The sequence below is a fragment of the Equus przewalskii genome, chromosome 1 (assembly GCF_037783145.1).
Source record: "Equus przewalskii isolate Varuska chromosome 1, EquPr2, whole genome shotgun sequence".
NCBI classification, from domain to species: domain Eukaryota; kingdom Metazoa; phylum Chordata; class Mammalia; order Perissodactyla; family Equidae; genus Equus; species Equus przewalskii.
In genome coordinates this window covers 97275947-97295977 of record NC_091831.1, presented here as the reverse complement: position 1 = coordinate 97295977, position 20031 = coordinate 97275947, and the positions used below count along the sequence as shown (strand labels likewise).

The 20031-nt window shown below is 60.3% G+C and overlaps 1 protein-coding gene across 5 annotated transcripts in view; it reads right to left on the bottom strand.

Annotated features, from left to right (window-relative positions):
* Positions 1–2812: 2812 nt before the first annotated feature.
* The window catches only part of KLHL25 (kelch like family member 25), a 34223-nt gene continuing 17004 nt past the window's right edge, over positions 2813–20031 (bottom strand). For 2 of the 5 annotated variants that reach the window (XM_008522874.2, XM_070618234.1), the window contains exons 2-3: positions 11107–12911; positions 2813–4635 (exon numbers count right to left, since the gene is read on the bottom strand). In XM_008522874.2, the coding sequence (XP_008521096.1) occupies positions 11131–12900 (1770 nt within the window). In that variant the 5' untranslated portion in view covers positions 12901–12911 and the 3' untranslated portion in view covers positions 2813–4635; positions 11107–11130. Of the gene's footprint in view, positions 6479–11106; positions 12915–20031 lie in introns of all 5 variants that reach the window. The other 3 variants (XM_008522875.2, XM_070618243.1, XM_070618229.1) reach the window with 3 other exon arrangements.

Below are 20031 nucleotides of genomic sequence, written 5' to 3'. Positions count from 1 at the left end.
GGCCGGCCTAAGAATGACTGTAACCTGGCAATAGCAATGAGTGTGACATTTCAAGACACTGACAATCGTGATGTCCTAAGAAAATATCCAGAGACAACGCCCCAGGGGCTCTGATACCAGTGGGGCCGTTGCCTGCATTCCTAGCTGGAGAAGATGCTAATTTATCAGTTAGAAGTCCCTGAAAATAAGGGTGTCATTCCTTCCCATCCGAGAGCATGGCCCCCTGAATCCGACCCTGCACCCTGGGTTAAGAACACTCGGGCGGGGCCTCCCCAGGCTGCTCCTGGATGGTTAAGGAGGCTCAGCCCAAGTCTGGAGCCCAGGGCGCAGCAGGGCAAGCGAGGAGCCAAGACACATCTGCGGACGTGCTGGAAACTCACCGCAGCCACACCTGGCTCGGGGCAGGCCCAACCGCGCAGGTGCCTCAGGCCGGAGGGCGGGAGGTCAGGTGCGGCCAGTTCTAGCCCAGCTGCCCGAGGGGCAGGAAAGCAGTGGGAGGCTGGCCTCCCCGAAGAAGTCCACCTGCATGTTGCAAGAGGACATTCCCTGTCCTGAAGGGGAGAGGCTGGTAGAGCCATTGGGGCTGAGGCTGGGACAAGATGGAGTCTGGAAATTTCTTACTGTGCAAAATACCCACCTAGTGAAGACCCAGGAGAACGTTCAAGACATTGCTGCTTCGAAGGCCCCTCCCTTCCCCACGATGAGTTACAGCTTCGGCGTCAAGCAGGGGGGTTCCACACACTGGCTTGATGGTCTGAGGGCCCCTCACCAGCTCCCGAGCCAGGAAGGGCCCTGTGGACGCAGGGAGACCTGGCAGGGGAGCAGTGAGGAGGCGGCAGGCAGGCACCCTCCTCGCCCCGGGAAATGTGCGTCCCTGGGCAGGCTCACAGGCTGCTGAAGCCTCCAGGTGGCCTGTCCTATTTCCCACATCGGGAGCCACCGCCATGCAAGCTCTGCGGGTCGTCTCCGGACCGAGGTCTCCAGGAATCCCTTGCCCCGTCACTGATGGGAGGGCTCCCTCTCCCTCCCCAAAGCCCCATCCCAGATTCCGCCTGGCCCCCGGGAAGCCAGGGAGCACGGAGGTAGGCCCGCTGGGCAGTGGGTGCGAATCCCATCCCCCCAGTGCAGTGACGGCTGTCCAGGTGCCCGGCTCGGCATCTAGTGCTGCACAGAACTCGACCTCCGTTCCTTCTGCGACCCCGCCATCACCAAGCCTGCATCACAGAATCAGACAGCTCGTCCGAGCCTGCACACACTTGCGCACCAGGACCCAACCCCAGCTGGGCCGAGCCCCGGAGGCCACGCTCTGTCCACTGCAGCCTGGCGCCTCCCAGCCCTAGTGAGTCCGCAGGGGAGCACCTTTAACCCCTCGGCCTGTGTCCTCACCAGCAGAAAGATCACAAGAATGTGAGGATCACAGTGGACGATTATGCAATGCACTGGTCAGGATGTGTGCAGGGTGGGGGGGCGTGCAGGGGGAACACACAGGGCCAGGCTGTTGAAGGGGCTGCCGGCTCTGCATGTCCCGCCTCGCCAGCTCCAGAAGGGGGAAGCAGGTGGGTGTAGGCAGTAGATGCTGGGTACATGGACAGACTGCAACTCGTCCCTTAATAGCCACCTTCCCTTTATTCAGCACTAGAGTCCAGTGTTTTAGCTGGCACTGCCCAGCCTCCTGCTGGAGTGTGCAAGTTATATGTGCAAGCTTGGGGTCACTTCTTCTCCCCTTCCTGCCAGCTGTAATGCAGATGGGATGGCAGGAGCTGGGTGGCCATGTTGGGCCAGGAGACAAAAGTCTTGCATGGAAGCTGGCAGAGCGACAAGACAGGAGCCTCTCCAGCCTTGGCTCGTGCTCACTCGCATCGTGGCTGCATAAATGAGAAACACACCTCTGCTTCCTGTTGGGGCTGTGGCTACAGCAGCCTAACAGGAGGCCGCCCCCCTGGCTTCTGATGTCCACTGTCTAGAACTCAGGCATGTGCAAAGGCGGTGCTTGCTTTGCTGTTCCCACCACTGCGGTAGGAGCGAACAGTGACAGGCCAGGATGTCCCTCCCAGGCTGTGCCTCGGCGGCTGTGCTGGCAGGTAGGAGAGCGGCTCTGCTCTAGGCTGTTCCACCTGCACACTTCTGAGCCTGCGCGTCCATGCAGGTGATGGACGCCCGTAGGAGTAAGGCGCTGTAACTCAGCATCTGAAGAATTGCCAGTCTGGGTCCTGGGAGCTGCACATGGCTGCAGCTCAGAGCAGAAGGGCCCGGAGCACGAGGAGACCATCCTGCCCAGCTACTGGGCAACCCGCTCCGAGGGGCACCTCGAGGTCAGATCGCAGAACGTTCCTCATGTCCTCTCTGAGTCTACAGTTCATAACAGCTATGGCACCGCGTGAAAGGAGGCCAGGGACACACCATTACGGGCTGTGTTGTGACAACTGAGGAAACTAATGGAGTCATCACGCCTGCCTCACGGGGCCTGGGTTATTGTCACACAAATGAGCGTCAGTGGGAGCTCACAGCACACAAAGGGAATGACACCAGAGTCCCTCACACTGGGGTTTTCCCGGTGGGGAAGGGGAGCCTGCATCAGGATTCCACACAAGGGTCAATTTAGAGGCCGCTGAGTCCACCTGAGGCAGAGAGGGAAGCCCTCTCATCTGGGGGCCCATGGGCCCCTGGGGAGGGGGTCTCGCCCACCCCCACTCACTGGAGGGTCAGACACCAATGGGCAGACTTCAGGCCCCAGTTGGCAGGGCGGAAACTGAAGTCTGCCTGTGCCTTGTGTCCCCCAAGACTGGTCCCCATGCCCAAGGAAAGCCAAGACTTTTCTCAACTCTTTTATTAAGTCAGAAACGGGTAACAGCAATGCACCTGTCAGGGGCAGCCCCTCTGTGAGGTCCTTTGTGCCGTGTGAGAAGTGTGCTTGTCTCAAGTCAGAAGCCCAACAGGCCTGGGGGGCCCTCCAGGCCAGGAGGAGCCCCGGGGCTGCGAGTTCTCCAGCAGAGTCATCAGCTCCTGGGACCAGAGCCACGTGGCTTCAGGGTGGCTGAGATGGAGCACTGAGAGCAAAGGGGGCCAACCTCTGACGTGGGTGGAGCCTGCAGAAGCTGGACACCCACCTTCTGCTTCCGGCTTTTTCCAAGTGGCAGCCAACGGCCCCGGCTGGGGCTCCCGGGTGGGCAAACCCAGGCCAAGGGCCCCAAGGGATGCCTGCAGGACCAGTGCCGGCGCGGAGGGCCTGTAAGGGGCAGGGCTGACTTGTGGAAAGCGGCTGGTGTGTAACACGGCCTCAGATCTTTATAAAGGGCGCACGCAGCCCCCTTCGGAGGCCAGTCATGAAGCACCAAGCAGCACTCTGCATATGGCAGGCGGCCTGGGAGCCACAGGTCTTGACCAAGGGACCAAGAACCCTCAGTCCCTCCAAAGGTGCCCCGGGGCGAGGGGGTGATGAGCCCCAAACTCTAATTCTAGGTGTCAGGATGGCTGTTGGCAGGAGCTGACCTCTCCAGAACCCCTGATGCCGGGGACACAGGAGGTGAAATAATGTTTGGCAGTTCTCTTGGGACCATTTGTCCTTTTTGAGCTCAGAGGGCAAATAGGCCAGATCCAGTTACTAGTCAGAAGGCCAAGATGCCAGAGGGCAGTGGGTGCTGGTTAGGGGCCCGGGGGCTGTGGCCTTGCTGCCGTCCTCTGTGCTGAGCACAGCCCTGGAGCCCCTCTCTGGTCCCCAGCTGACATCTGCTCCTGGCCTCGGAGGGTAGGGCCACATTCTCAGGACCACTGCGGTCCTGTCAGGAGACAGGGTCACTGCTGCCTCTTGGGGTGGGTTCTGAGGAGGGGAGGTGACAGGGCAGCCCCAAAGGGCATCCCTTGGCTAGCAGCATGCGTCACCATGGGCCCTGAGTCCTGCTGTGTGACTGGGCAGGAGAGTGTCTGCACCTGGGCGCAGCATCCCGGGACAGGGCTGGCTTGACCAGGACGTGGCAAGGTCCCCAAGGGGAGGGCCAGACTCCGGGGAGGGGCCCACAGGAGATGTCCTCTTTAGCCTTGGGGGTCTGGGTGTCATTTCCTAATGAAGACTTGTGGATGTCACCGAAGGCACCTGACAGGTTTCCGCCCCTTACAAGATGTGTCCTCGACTTTATTCTCAGCAACTTCTGCTCTCAGTCCTGGGGGACCCTGCTTCCCCGCGACCTGGGACATCCTCTCTGGGGTGACATCGCAACCCTCCACAGGGAAGGTTAGGCCATGAATGCTGCCCACCTCCGACCCCCCCCATGCTGGGCGCTTCCCTGCCTGGCCCCGGCCCCAGCACCTGCAGCAACAGGTGACCTCAAAGCTCTGCAAAGGTGTCCTCCTCCCGGAGGCTCAGAGGGTCCTGGTGTCACTCCACGCTGCTCTGGAAGGTTCTCTCCCTCCGCCAAACACTGCAGAGCAGCAAAGGCCCTGGACAGGCACACGGGGTGCTGGGGACGGCTTCTTCTCCATCTAAAACTCAGAAGAGCCCCCAAGGCCGCTGCTCCTGGAGCTGGTGGGGCTGGCTGCCGGCCCCGGGCCGGGCTGAGCTCCCCGCAGTGACAGACAGGGTCAGGGCCTCTCTGTGACAGTGAGGGCTGCAGCCGTGGGGTGGGGAGAAACACGCAGAGTCTGCGGAGGAACACGAGGGAGAGAGAGGATGTGAGTCAGTGCCCACCTGTTCTGTCCTAACCTGGAACAACAGGACCATCGAGAGGCCGCGTGTCAGGGCTGGAGCTCGGGCCCCCACCACAGAAGGCTGGGCGGGGGAGGGCGGCCCTCCTGTGTCCAGCAGTGCAGCCCTGAACGAGTCCGCTGAGCCACGGTTTCCCCAACGAGAACACGGGAACTACGCATTCACCCTTTCGTTCCCTCCAGCCACATTCCCTGAGCGCCCTCAGCCTGGCAGGCCCCATGCTGGGCGCTGGGGAAGCAGGAGGGCACCCAGACATGGCTACTGTCCCCACAGATCATCCCCCAGCAGAGACACTGCAGGCTGGTACAAATCACTGCACAGAGTAGTCAAGTATCAAGAGAAGTGCTATAAATTAAAAATTAAAGAGCAGAACCAGGACTTCGTTTTTTTCTGGTGGAGGGTGTGGGAAGGAGGTACCATTCAACCTGAGACCCGAAGGATGGACAGGAGTTAGCTGGATGGGAGACAGCAGTCCAGGCAGAAGGAATGGCATGTGCAAAGGCCATGAGGTGGGAATTTGGCATGCTTGAAAATCTACAGGAAAGGCCAGCGAGGTGGAAACAGCAAAGGGCAGACATGGTCAGAGAGCAGGCAGGCAGGCAGGGCAGGGTCAGCCATGCTGTCAGGCAGAACAAGCACAGCCGTGGGGACTGAGGCAGTGGTGAACGCGGTAGGACAGGTCCTGTGGTCATGAAGCTCCCACTCCAGTGCTAGGTCCTCAAGGAGTGTCCACTCTCTCTGAGCACTGTGTTTCCTGAGGAGAACGAGGATGATACATGACTGCCTCCCCCCAAGCTGCCTGAGGGAGGTCTCGTGGTGGCTTCGAGGGGGAAAAGAGCAGCAGGCCCTGGCACAGGCCAGCCGAGCTCTCCACATCCATTCCCCCAGGGGGCCAGGAGGCAAGACCCCTCAGCAAAGCATCCGTCCGCGGGACGGCACTCTCCGTTTTACAGATTTGGTTACAGTTACCCTGCACCTCTGTGTCAGCTTCACAGCGGTGTAAGAGCTGCAAACTAAAGCGCTTACTTACATCTGGTTGTAAAGCACGCACGTACTTAAGTAACATTAAATAAAAGACATTCAAGCCAGCACTGGGTCCTGAGGGACATCTTTCCTTCGAACGGAGTGCCCCTTCACGGCTCCTGGAAGGCCGATGTCCCCGGGGGGTCAGCAAGCTTCCAGGTGTGTGGCTTGGGCAGGCCAGGGCAGCCACTGTTTTCTTGGGGGCCGTGACAGCTCCCCCAAATTCCTCCAAGCTTCTCACAAGTGAGAAGCTGGGTCATGAGGCCCCCCAACACCCCAACATGCTCCAAGGGGGGAAACGCAAACCTCTGGGGCCTGGCCCTGCTCCACCTACTCCCAGCACACCAGGCACAGACAGGGGCGTCCCCACAGGACGAGGCCCCACTGCTGCTCCAAACCAAACCTTAAAGCCACCCGTGCCAGGGTGAGGGGCTGTGGGACCCTGGCCTGGGGGGTGGCACCCTCTGGCATCCCAAGTTGCTGCTGGGAGGAGCTGGTGCGCTGTCCTCGGGCTTCCCCAAGGCGGTCCTAGTCTGGGCCACCTGGATTTCTGGCAGCTGCTTCTCCGAGGCCTGGTTCCCGTCTGTGCAATGGGATGCTCCTCCACTTGGCAGAATGGACGTGGGGCCAGCAGTCACCTGCACTGTCCGTGTGCTGTGGGCTCTGCCCGTCCTGCAGGTTGGTGTGGGGTCTGCCCTGCCGGACTCGGACTGCTGGCTGTCAAGGGCGAACCGTGTCCTGACCCCAGGGCTGGCCCTGGTAAAAGCCAGCCAAACAGAAGACCTCAGGGGCAGGATGGAGGCACAGAGCGGGGGTGTCCAGAGGCCTGAACCCCCCCAACCCCGGCACCTCTCTCACCGCCCCAAGCCCAGCCCTCCATCCTGTGCTCTGGGATTGCCTCCTGGCAGCAATTTCTTTTGAGGCAGGATAGAATGTGCTGAATCGTCCCCTCCTATGGCAGTGACCGAGCCCCCTGCAGGGCCCCCCAGAGCTGGAGTTGGAGCCCTCACTGCCCTGGCGGCTGGGTCTCAACAATGCCCGTGCAGAGAGGCCCAGCTCACGCAGCTGGGACACCTGCTTGGCATGTGAAAGCCCATGAGGTGGGGGGAGCAGTGGTGGGGGGGTGGTGCAGAACTCCGTGGGAGAGGAAAAGAAAAGAACGTTCATGGCTGGTCCACAGTGAGCGGGTAACCAGGGAGATGAACGCCCACACCCAGCTCCAGGGGCCTCCTTGACTGTCACCCAGGGACACAGCTCTCACTGCGACACTGGAGCTAAGGGGCTGGCCCTGGAGGTCCTGCCAGCATTCAGCTTCTAACATAGCAATTCGCCCCCATGGCTGGGCAGCCACACACGCGGGTCCCACACCCGGTGCCAGGGTGCAGACGTGGGGGGCCAGGCTCTCCAGAGATGCCTACAGGCATGGGGCACGTCCGGGGGCTCAGATGCCGCTCCAACACTGAGTAGCTGTGAATCTGGTGCCAACTACCCACTCTCTCTGAGTGTCAGCTGCCACCTCTGTCACAGCAGCACCTGCCACAGAGTGTTCTGCAGGTTAAATGAGACCGTGGCTACAGCACTCAGCAAAGTCTTGCCAAGAGCTCAAAACTGGTGGCGGAGACAGAGAATAAAGAGCTTGGGGACGAATAGGGGTGTCATGCAGGGTGCTGAGGGGCTGCAGAGTGAGGGGACTGCTGGCTGGTGGCTCCTGAAGTCGGAGTCCTGTAAGATGGACAGAGGGGTGAGGGACTGGATGCTCTCCAGGCTGGGAGACAGGGAGGGTGGCAGTGCCCGCAGGGAGCCCCGCCGGTCCTACTCGGCTGCCTGCAAGAGGGACTGTGACAGAGGGTCAGGGAGGCCAGCTGGGGTGGCGGGATGGGTACAGAAGCCATCCTCTGGCCCTGGCACTGAGCCAGGGAATTCTTGGCACAGCCAGCAGTGGACAGTGCCAGGGTCACCTGGGGTGCCCACCGTAGGAGTGGAGCGAGAGGCAGCCTGCACGCTGATCTCTGCCCTTCCTGACCTCCATCCTGGTCCAGAGTGCTCAGCCTGCACTCCCCCTGCACCTCGCTTGGATTCCACGGCGCAGCTCCTCACCCCGCTCCATCTGCTGCCCCCAGGCAGGGTGAGCCCTCAGCTTGGTCCTGGCAACACCATGGTGGCTGCCTGAGCAGCAGCAGCGAGGGGTTGCCTTCCTGCCACAGCAGCCCCATTTCCCAGGGAGCCGAGGGAGGCCAGGCTCATCCTGGGCTCCCACTTCCTGCCCCAGTGCTGTGACCGGCCGCTCCCCAGAGAGCCCAGGGTACGTCCCACCTTTGAAGGAGATCCAGGGAACTCCACGCTGGTCCAGGCAGGAAAAGCTGGACAGAAGGGGGCTTTACAGAACATGGGGACAACCTGTGGGGCAGAGCCATGGAAAGGGGCAGCATTGGGCCAAGAAGGGACTACAAGGAGGGTTCTGGTTGGCTGCTGGGGCCCAGGAGAAGGGAACGGCCAGGATGCAGGCTAATAGCTGCAGCCTAAAAGAAACCTCGGCTCTGATGCAGACTGGATGCTGGCACAGGAGCTCGGGAAACTGCAGCTCTGCAGATGCTTACAAACCAGGCTGAGGACACGGCTCTGGGATGGCAGGGCCCGGGCAGCTTCCAGGCGGATCCAGGCCTGGCCCGGGCTTGTGCAATAGCCTCTCTGCACCTGCTTCCTCAGCCCTGCGACAGGGCTGACGACAGCACTTGCGCCTGGGAATGGGGGACGCAAGGAACAGGCCCGTGCAGCACTCAGCTAGGCTCACGGGAAGTGCCTCCCCAATCACAGCGATCCCGACTGTGGGGATGGACCTTTCCAGAAGGACGGGCTGGCCCAGGGACATCGAGAGGCCTCCACCAAACCCTCACCACCACCACCCCCTACATCGCAACCTCGTATTAAAGCTGCCTGAACCTGGCCCCTCACTTGGTCTCGTATTTAAGTACTATGAGTAATACAGGTTTTATTCCAGTTTTCCAGATGGGAAAGCTGAGGCTCAGGGAAGTTAAGTGACCAGAGGCAAGCAGCCAGTAGGAGCCAGCGCCAAGAAGCAATGTGGGCTTCCCTTCCCTCCTCCTTGGGGATGAACCACCCTCCAGGGTCCCGGGGAGGGAAGGTGGGAGCTGCCTGAGGTGGGAGGAGCGTTCAGGCCCCACAGGTGACCACCCCCAGGTTCTAAGTTCCCAGGGGGAATAGGAACCAGACCATGAGGAAACGCCAGTGTTCTCTTTGAGGCTTACTGCCAGGGAACCAAGAAATCCGGCTGGTCAGATTTTTTTCCTAAAGAGGAAGACAGCAGCTTAAAATAAAACAGAAAAACCTGAAAAGAGAACAACGCCCCTTCCTATTCAGGCTGGCCTTTATGAGCCCCAACACCCTACACTGATGGATTTGATGCCTCGCTGGCCAGTGCATCTCTCTAAGGGCCTCGAAGGCCCCGCTGGATGTGATTTATAGCTGAAATGTCCAATTTCACGGAGAAGCAATCCCAGCTAAGACGATTGCTTTCAGCACGCACATTGGCAGCTGCCGGGCACTCAGGAGATGAAGTTTTTGGCCCAGACTGGCTCCAGGACACCCCAGGGCTGCGGCCAATCCCCAGCCTTCCTGCCTGGCCTGTTCTCGCGCTGGGGGTAGAGCAGACCCTGGGATCTCCCACCTGCCCCAGCTTCTTAGAGTCCTGGGGCCCACACCTCGCTGTGCCCATCCACCCTTGGGTCCCCAGACCTCACAGCCCCAGGGCTGAGGACCCGCAGCCCCACCGCAGGTGTGAGGGGCCCAGGAGGAGGCTAGAAGCTGGGACCTGGCCAAGGAGGGTGTGACCAGAACACAAACCTTTCTCTGGCGCCGACAGAGCCACCGCCACGCCAGCCCCTCCCCTGAGCTCCTGCAGGATGGCTTGGGACACCCTAACCCCACTCTAGGACCTGATGCCAATCCCCCCACCCCCAGAATAAGCAGGTCCTTCCTCTGCCCTCCCCTTTCCCTTCACCTGACTCTGCATCTGTCCTCAGGACCTGGGCACGTCCTTCCTTGTGTCTCCCCGTCCCTCCAGCACCCTCAAAGTGCTCCTGAAGGTGTCCCTTAGCTCCTGGCATCCAGTCACCTTCCCTTTTCCCTGCAATGGTCTCGTGGACCAGCAGTACTAAGAACAGAGAGCAGGGGAGGGACTCAGGGGCGGGTCTCTGCAGCGAGCCCCAGCAGGGCTGGCTCCCTCACTTCATGGGATGCCTGCTTCCAGGGCGGCCTCCTCTCCGTCACGCAGAGGGACGGGAGTACCGCCACTGCCCCAGAGCGCCAGCGCCCACCTCAGCCCTTGAGCACTCCATCCATCTCCCCTCTCGTTTCTCACAGGCCCCTGGTGGCAGGTTCTCACCTGGTGGCCCACTGGACTCACCTGGAGCTGCAAGCGTCCCAAGGCCAGGGCCCCGCCCCAAAGACCTGGCTCACGGGGCTGGGTATGCACACCCTCCAGTGTTGGTGCAGTAAGGAATCCAGCCTTGCCCAAACAGAGGTCTAGCCTTTGCCCCCAGCTTCTGGGAGTGATCTAAGTCACACCTGACAGCAGTGTCCTTGTTTAGGGTGAGGGTGGCTATATTACCGTGATTTAGGGTGGGAGCTTTGGGTCATGCTGTACCAGTTGACTGGAGACTGAGAGTAACCACATGGGCAATTAATCAGTCAATCAAGCATATGTGAGGAGGCCCCAGTAAAAACTCTGGACACCAAAGCTTGTGTGAGCTTCCCTGGTGGGTGACACTCCCTGTGGCCTGTCACTCACTGATGCTAGAGAGTAACACTGTCCTGACTCTATGGGGAGAGGACCACAGATGCTTGATGTCTGGACCCCCTGGGACTCCGTCCCAAGTGTCTCTGCCCTTGGCTGATCTTAAATCTGTATCCTTTCCATGTAACAAACCATAACTGTGAACATAAGAGCCTTCAGCACATTCTCTAAGTCCTTCCGGTGAGCGCTTGAACCTGAGGGTGGCTTTGGGAAGCCCCTACCTTGCAGCTGGCATCAGAAGTGATGACACTCTTGCCTGGAGACTGTGCCCTCAGACTTTGTGGGATGGCCTAAACGCCACATACTGTTGTCAAAAGACCCCCGATGATTCTGACCTGCAGCTGGGTCTGGGAACCACCCCACCAGTCTAAGATTGTCATCTCCATGTGGCACAGGGGTCACATGCTTTGCTCAAGGTCAACCGCAATTAAGGTGCAGAGCCAGGCTTTGGTTCCAGAGTTGAAAAAGGGTCCCAGAGCCCCCAGCCAGCTGCTGCCCTACCCAGCCTTCCCTGGAAGACGCGGCAACCTTTACCCAGAGTGGGAACAGGCCCAAGGGGTGGACAGCTCACCTGGCTGGGCTCTGCAGGTGCTCCTCACGCAGGCAGGTGCTTCCAGGTGCTGACAAAGGCCGTGGGGATGAGCGAGTAGGGCACGGTGGTGATGCAGTTCCACGTGTCCGAAGTGGGGTCATAGCAGTCCAGGGTCTTACACCTCTGGGTCCCGAAGTAGCCCCCCACCACATAGAGCTTGTTACCCGAGGCCAGGGCATGGCAGGACATGCGCTTGGCAGTCATGTCCCCGATCCGAGTCCACTGGTTGGTCTCGCAGTCGAAGCGGTAGGCCGAGGCAGCCGTGAATTCCGTGTCACCTCCCATGATGAAGATCTGGCTGCCCAGCACGGCGGCGGCTGTGTACCGCCAAGGCTGGGGACACTCAGCCTTGATCGTCCACCGGTTCTCCGAGGGGTCGTAGCACTGGACTTTGGACACCATGTCCCGGTGGATGCTGGTCCCCCCAAAAACAAAGAGCTTCAGCTTGGCACTCACCACCGCGGCATTGCTGACGCCATCTCTCAACGGGGCCACCATCGTCCACTTGTTAGCCCCGGGGTCGTACTTCTCCACCTGCTTCAGGGAGACAGAAGGGGAAGCTGGGAAGACACCCGCCAGGGACGTGTGTCCCCCGACCACGTAGAGGCAGTTCTCCAGCTCAGCCGAGCCGTGGCCGAAGCGGGCGATCAGCATCGGCGCTGCCTTGGACCACTCTTCATGGACAGTGTCGTACACCCACACGTCCTTGGAGACCCCATTCTCAGAGCCCCTGCCCCCAGTCACATAGACCTTGCAGCCAATCGCCGAGGCGCTGAACTCCTTCCGGGGGCTGGGCAGGTCCGCCTTGGGGATGATCTCCTTGGCCTTGTGGTCCACCTGGTAGATCTTGTCACACATGAAGGTCTGGCCCCCCAGGATGAGCAGCGTGTGGCCCGCCTTGCGCGGCCGGGCACAGGGGCTGGTGACCACCCCGTCGTTCTGCAGGATCTTGCTCTTGCAGTGGAGCGCCTCGTCTATGAGAAGCTTGGTGCGCTCGTCCGCCATGAGCAGGGCCTCATCGGAGATGGCCTCCTTCAGGCAGTCAGATGGCAGCAGGGCCAGCCGCACACTCCGGAGCAGTTCGGGCAGGTGGGCCTTGCGCAGCTCAAGGTCATGCTTCACCCACTGGAGGATAGCCTCGAAGACCACCCGCTCGTCCTCTGTCTCCAGCTCATCACTCGAGATGAGGTCCAGCAGGGTGTCCTTGGACAGGCTGTTGAAGTCCTCGCTCTGTCGCACCGTCTCAAAGTGCACCAGGCACATGCGCCAGGAGAACTCATAGAGCCGGCGGCACTGGTGGGCGTCGGACAGGAGCATCATGCCCAGGCAGTTGGAGGGGAAGAGGTTCTTCTCCAGGAACTCCGCAGCAGCGTCCCGCACGTCGTGGAATTGCAGCATGTCGCCCGCCTCCAGCAGGGACTCGGCGTTCTCCTCGTTGATGACGATGCGGGACGAGTAGGCAAAGTCCAGCAGCAGCTCCAGCACCTCGGGGTGCAGGTTGTCCTGGAAGTTGACCGTGTCATCCCGGCTCTCCCGCAGGCCGTGGCTGAACATGGCCTCGAAGTAGCGGCTGGAGGCAGCCAGTACGGCACGGTGGCAGGGGAAGGCGCGGTCGCCCGCCCAGAGAGTGACATCGGTGAACATGCGGTGCTTGCGCAGTGTGTTGAGGTGGGCCAGCACGCAGTCGGGGTGCGAGGCCTTGTGGAAGAGGGTGATGTTCATGGACCCCGTGCTGCCCCGCGACTTGCGGGTCTCGTGGACGCTGACTGACATGCTGAGCCAACCTGCTGGGCACAAGGCCATAGGTGAGAGGGCCCCCTCCTGATGCACAGATTTCGGAGAGTGCAGACTCTGACTCCCTGCCCACTGTCCTCATGGCAGCTAACCTTTAAGCTCCTGCCCCCAGCCGCCCTGCCCTCTCCCACCCCTCCTCGCTGCTCAGCTCTGCCAAACCCAGACCAAGCCCCTCCCTTCAACGCATCGCCAAGGACAACTTGGGCAGCAGAGACTGGGCTTCACCCCTGCCCTTCAAAATTGCTTTTGCCCCAGCTCTGGAACCAAACTTCTCTAGCCTGGAGATGAGCTACCCCTGGGCGAGCTGGAACTGCAGCTGCCTCCCATGGTGACAAGAACATGCAAATGGTGTCCCCAGCTAAGGGGATGTCCAGGCAGTAGTAAGTAGCGTGTGCCCTGGACCCCATTCCACCCTCAGAGTGGTCCTCTGGGGACGCTGCTCCTGCGGCCCACTCGATGGCGAGGGCAGCCAAGACTCAGAGAGGCAGAGCGGTTGCAAAGTGCCGGAGCCAGGATTCCCACATGGGCCGTCCAGCACCAAGCCGAACCGCCCCCTCCACTGGCCAAGGGAGACTGCTCCCTGCAGGGAGACTTCTGAAACCACGTTCCCAGGGAGCCACAAACGCCAAGCAGAGCCGTACACCCCCTCTGCTTCCGGCCGGCCCTGTCCTGAGCTGGGCTCCGAACAGCCCTGCCAGACCCTCAGCACCCCACCCTTGGAAAGATCCCCAAGAGCTGCCATCACTGCCCAAGCGCTCAGTGGAGACACGTCCTCCAAATCCAGAGGCCTCCTGGCCCAGCTGGGACGAGGTGAGGCCAGCGGACCAGTGAGTGGCTCACCCACAAGACACCTGCTCAGTTCTGAGGTCCCAACCGGAAGCCAAGACAAAGGCCCAGGTGACAGAGGGACATGCTGAACACAAAAGCAACCCAGATGTGCCTCCCCCAAAGCAGCTGGACACCTCACACGGGGTCTCCCTGGTCTTGCAGGCAACTCCAGGACCCTGGGCCACAGCTCGTGCCCCTCCTCTGCCAGGCTCCAACCCAGTGCTGAGGATGCCGGTCTGTGCAAGCAGACAGACACAGACTCTTCACCCGCTTGAAATATGGTATTCCGAAGCATTTTAATTACAGTCTGGCCGATGGCACGACCTGAGACCCCACTGCAGCGCTGTGGGAATGAGGCTCAGCCAACAGGCAGGCAGAGTGGTCCGTCTCGAGAGAAAGTGGCCAGAAAGCAAACTGCACTCAGCGGCCCGACCCCCAAAAGCCTGTGCTGCCTTCTTCTTGCTGGTAATGAGGCCAAGGAAATCCCTTCCTTGTCATTTTTAATTTTCAGAAGTCTCTAACGCCCCCACTCCGGGTCCGTTTTCTCCTTAAGTAACAATCTGGTAAAGGAAGGAAGCGATTTCACGCTTCAGTGAACTGCACATTAATGTTCAAGTGCATCTCTCGGGCTCACTCCCCTTCTGGCAAAGAACCAGAGCAGCCACACACCGGCATGATCAGAGCTGCCCGGGCAAGGGCCCCACTCCGGGCCTGCCAGGGAGGGCACAGGGCTGGGCCTGGCCTGGCTGCTCTGGCCTCCAAGCTCCAGGCCCACTGTGGGCTGGTGACCTGCACCTGGGACATGGCTGTGCAAGCCTGCCACCACTGGCTACTGGGCTCTGGGCTTAAGAGGTTAGCCTGCAGGGAGGGAGGGGCCATGTGTGTGTGTCCAGCCAGCATGAAGACGAGACTCCTGGACCCCAGGTCCAGGCTGTACACGTGGTCCCCACTCTATCACCTACCGTGGGGCACATCTCCCCTCCTCTGGCCCTCAGTTTTCTCTTCTGTAAGCTAAGTCCCTGTCCTGCTCAGGCCTCTGAGAGTCACTCAGCAACTACTTACAAAGAACAACCTCTAAGCCTGGCCCCAAGCGGGTGTCACAGAGACAAGAGGCTGCGCCGGCCTGGCCCGCAGAGGCTTGACGGGCAGCCTGGCCCTCACAGATCTGAATTGCCCAATCTGAATTCCAGACTCTGCGACATGCTTCCCCAAATTCTGCTGTGATTGCTAAATCCTCATTCTGGCTTCTGCCCGCTCGATCATAGGACACTTTCTCAAACACGGCTGTTCACCGGGTGACTCCATCCATCCTGCCCGGGTTCTTCACAGGGTGTGGCCTTTGATCTGAGCCCCACGGCCCAGCTCCAAGGACCCCATGGCAGAGCCCTGAAGCTGGGACTCAGCCTCAGTTCCATACTCAAGCACCTGCATTTCTAGGGCCTGCCCTGCTCTGGGTCCCCGAGCACCCCACTGCACCTGCCCCGTGCCCCACCCCAAGCCCAGGCAGGCAGCCAAGGCCACCTCTGAGCTCCAGCTAAATGTGGCCTTGAACGCTCAGGCTTGGACACCCGTGTGTCGTGCCAACAGCCCCCAGTAGGAACGCCAGCTCTTCACCTTAATGGCCACACCGTGTGACCAGGACGTCACCAGTACCTGCTCCTGGGGCGTGGGCTCCATGGCTGCGCACGGGGCCAGGCCCTGGGCCAGCCAGGGTGTGGATAGCCCTCCCAGCCCCCTCGTGGGTCCCAGGTCCACACTCGAGGCGGCGGGCCCTGGGCTGTGGGGTGCGGGCCCCTCCTCCCTCCGGGATGCCGTGCTAACAGGGCCGCCTGTGAGAGATGCAGGTGGAGACTCCCTTTGGAGTGGGTCCAAGGCAGGACGACACAGGACTAAGGCTGAGAAAGTGCCAGAAAGCAGGGCACCCCGGCCAGAGCAGCCCCAAGGCCCCGAGAACAAGGTCGAGCAGTGACCTCTCCCAGGTGGTGCTTGCGGCAGCCGGGGCCCCGGGGCAGACTGGCTCCTGCTCCGCACGGAGATGCCTGTGCGCTGATGTGGATGCCCACATGGGCCACGGGCCAGCGACGTGGGACACGCCCGGGCAGGCTCCCCTCGGCCTGGCAGCCTGGGCACCTCGGAGCCAGAGCAGAGGCACCTGCCCGGCTGCCTCCCTTCTGTCCCCCTGCCTTCACTGCCTCGCCTGCCTGAGCAGAGAGCTCTCCCTGCAGCACCAGGACTGTGGGAGGCGGAGGCTGGTCGGCCCCCGTTCACCAACGAGGATGCTGTGGTCCCCACACAGGAAGGGACTGCACAGCTGCACAGCTCCCCCGGGCCCACGGTCCCAGGGCTGCGCTGTGGCTCCAGGCCATTGCATGGGAGGGCAGGCCTGAGAGTGGGGGGCCCCTGGGTGCCATGCCCCATCCCGGTGCCACCCCCCAAAAGGAGTCCCGATTCTGCCCTTCTCCCCAGCTGCGCCTTCCCCAGACTCCCAGAGAGCCCTCAGCAGCCTCTGCTTCTGCCTCTGCCCACCGTGGTGTGTTTTCCATGCAAACCAGTGAGTTTTTTAAAAGCGTCATCTGGATAACATCACACCCAGCTCGAAATTCTCCAGGGGCCTCCCTGCACCCTCAGTAAAATCCCGTGTCCTCACTGTGACCTCCAGGTGCCCCCGTGAGCTGACCCCTCCCTACCAGCGACCTCTCTGTCCTCCCATCCTGCCACTCCCCAACTCACTCACCCCCTCAGGCCACACAGGACTTCTCGCTGGGCCTCAGGACCCTTCCATGTGCTGTTCCTCAGCCTGGAATGCTCCCCTGCCCATCACTTTCTTTCTGCATGGCTCACTCTGTCACCTCCTCAGAGTGACCACCTTGTTGAGGCCACCCCCCCATATACCCCACCCACTTCTGCCTGCCTCACACCACCCACCGACACTTAACATGATGCATTTATTTTTTACTGACTCCCTGAAGGCGGGGACCCTGTGCTGCTAACGATGTGACCCCCACACTCAGATGAGACCCAGCCCAGAGCAGCCGCTCAATGTGACTGTAGGGACCCACTAGTCCCTGCCTTTGCCCATGACGAGGCCCTGAGATGCACACGGCACACAAAACACACTTCACTTCACATCTGACTCGAGTGCTCACATGGCTGCCTTCCAGACCCAGAGAAGATGCAGGCCAAGGCCAGCACTGCCCAGGTAGCCACAGCCATGGCCAAGCGTGGGGGACACTTTCACTCGAGCCAGCACAATGCCCCCTCCAGTTCGCACTGACCCCCTGACTGTTCTTGACAACGACCCTCCTCCTTCGAGGCGGGTCAGACAAGGAACCCAGGGCTGTGCATTTGGCCCCGGCTGGCCAAAGCGGCGCGTCACTGGGCCCAGGAATCATCAGGGGAGGGAAGGCGACCCAGGCCTGCCACTCAGCCTGTGCCATCCTCCTAGGCACCATGATGGGCCAAGGAGACTCCAGTCTGCGACGTTCACTGGAACTGCGGGAAGGAAGCAGGCTCGTCCCCAGGGCTGCCAGCAGGAAAGACCAAGGCCAGGAGTGGGAGTGGGTGGCAGCTGTGTTGCCCAAGATGGGCACTGCACAGAGGCGGCTGAGCAGGGCCCCTGTGCATGCTGAGTCTGTCTGGCCCTAGACTTCCTTTCTGCCTGTTTGAGAGGAGTTTCTGTCACTTGCCACCAAGAGTCTCAACTAGTACAAGGACTCACTGGGACATCAGTTCCCTGAATGGGTGCTCAGGGGCTGCTCGCTTTAGTAAGGGGTCTTAGCTGAGTGGGTCCCTCCCCTCCCACCTCCAGGGAGACCACCCTGGACACTGAGAACGGGTTTCAGGAGGTGATGCTCAGTGTTCAGGGCCAGTTACACACCCAGCCCTGTGCAGGGGCTGCGGGACGCAAAAGGAGTGGGAGACAGAGGTTCCAGCGGCAAGAGGGGTGAGCATTCCAGAGCGTGTGCAAAATCAGGTGTGCCAAGCCCCTGGGAAGCCTATCTCTGCGGCCCCCTACCCTTGGGGGCCACCAGAAATCAGACCCTCCCATGCTGCGCATATCCCGAAACTTCTGTGATTACCTGAGCGCCATCCTGGGCTTTGATGGATTTAAGGCACATAAAATAACCACACGACACTGCCATGTGACAGACTAGCAATTTATCACCCTGCTAAGAGGTATTGATCCACCTCAGACGACACTCCCACTCCCCAGGCTGCAATGCTCACCTGCAGAGAAGCGCTTAAAATGCACCAAATAAGAGCGTGCCCAGCTCGTTCTCCCATCCTCCTCGGAACATTAACTAAACGCACAAGGAAACACAGGAGCCAAGGATAAGACTTTCAGGAAAAAACCTGCCACGCTCACAGAAGAGTCCAGGGACAAAAAGCTCAAGGCTCCTGTCATCAGAGAAACACACCGGAGCTCTCAATGCGGCTCTTCTGGTACCGGGCTCTGGAAAGCCCTCTGCCCTCCTCCACCAGCCAGGAGGGAGCGATCCTGGAAGTGAGGATCGGCTCCATCGCTCTTCACTAGAGCCCAGAGGGAGTGGAAAGGCCCAGGGCCAGCCGGGGGGTTGCAGGTACCGTGGTTCCGATCCGCTCATTCACCGTCAGCTTCCTGAACAATCCCCACGTGCCACGTACGCGAGATGGTGACACAGAGAGAGACTAGGTTCCTGCCTCCATGGGGCCACACTCTGGGTCAGTGGCATGCGGGAGACAGACCAGCAATGAGGAAACAAGGCAGGGGACAGGACGCTTTCACTTTCTGGAAGAGCTATGGAGAAAATTAAACAGCAACAGGCCACAGGGTGATAAGCAGACAGGGGGCTCATCTGGGCCCCTGTGAGGAGGGGATATGTGAGCTGATACCTAAGTGATGAGCTGGAGCCAGGACGTGACGACTGAGGAAGGAAGGTCCCAGGTTCAGGAAGAGCAAGTGCACAGGCTGGGTGGAGTGGAGGTGGGCCCTTTCAGGGAAGACAAAGGCCAGGGGGACAGGCAGGGACGCAAGGACATGGGACCAGTGACTGGGCCACGAATTCTGTGACACGCCTCCTATGGAGAGGTGGGGTCTCTGCCCCTCCCCTTGAATCTGTGACAGCACTGTGACTGACCAAACAGAGCCCCAGAGACTCTGTGCCCATTCCTGGGCCCCAGCCTCTCCCAGGCCTTCAGAGACTGGCAGCTTCCACTTCCCATCTCCTCTAACACTCCCTCAAGGGGAAGCCAGCCACACGCATGAAGCCAGACAGGCCGAGGCCACCATGCTGTGAGGGGGCTCAAGTCTGCCGTGTGACGAGAGCTCTGCCGGGCCATCCCCACCACGCCAGCCACCCGAGCCTAGGCGCCAGGCACATGAGGAAAGAATGTGCCCTGGGACCCGCCAGCCACGGCAGACGGACCCCTGCCAGCAGTCAGAAAGGGGGCCTGAGCACAGGACCCCAGTGACTCCAAAGTCACAGATCACTCAGTCTAAAAGTCCAAGACAAACCCTGATTGAGCACCTGCTGTATACTAGGCTGGGCTGGGGGCTAAAAAAACAAAAGTCAAGACGGCAAGGCCTGGGTCAGCCCGGTGGCGCAGTGGTTAAGTTCGCACATTCCACTTCTCGGTGGCCCGGGGTTCACCGGTTCGAATCCCAGGTGTGGACATGGCACCACTTGGCGAAAGCCATGCTGTGGTAGGCGTCCCACATATAGGGTGAAGGAAGATGGGCACGGATGTTAGCTCAGGGCCAGTCTTCCTCAGCAAAAAGAGGAGGATTGGCAGTAGTTAGCTCAGGGCCAACCTTCCTCAAAAAAAAAAAAAAAAAAGACGGCAAGGCCTTATCTCTTGGGCTGGACAACACACACGTATAAAACAAAAGCTAACGTGCGTGCAGGATGGGTGAGAGGGCCAGGAGAGGGGGAGGCAGCAGGTGCATTGGAGCTGTTTCTCTCAGGGGATTCTGCCACGACTGTGACAAAGCAGCCCTGAGGAAAGGTCAAGTTCCTCAATGGCAGTGGTTAGGAAGAGGGCCCCTGAAGACAGCTCGGCCATGACTGTGTGACCTTGGGAAAGTTAATTTGCCTCTCTGGGTCTATTTTTCTCAACCATAAAGTGATGATAAAAACAATTGCTACTTTATAGGGCTGTTGCCAGAATTAAATGAGACGGTAACCGATAAGCATTCAGAACAGCCTGGGCCCAGCCTGCTTCCTGGGTCAGCTGTTTTATTATTGTTGCCGTTGTTACCGCTGTCACTGAATAAAGAACGCGGCAGACATTCCTGATCCTCGT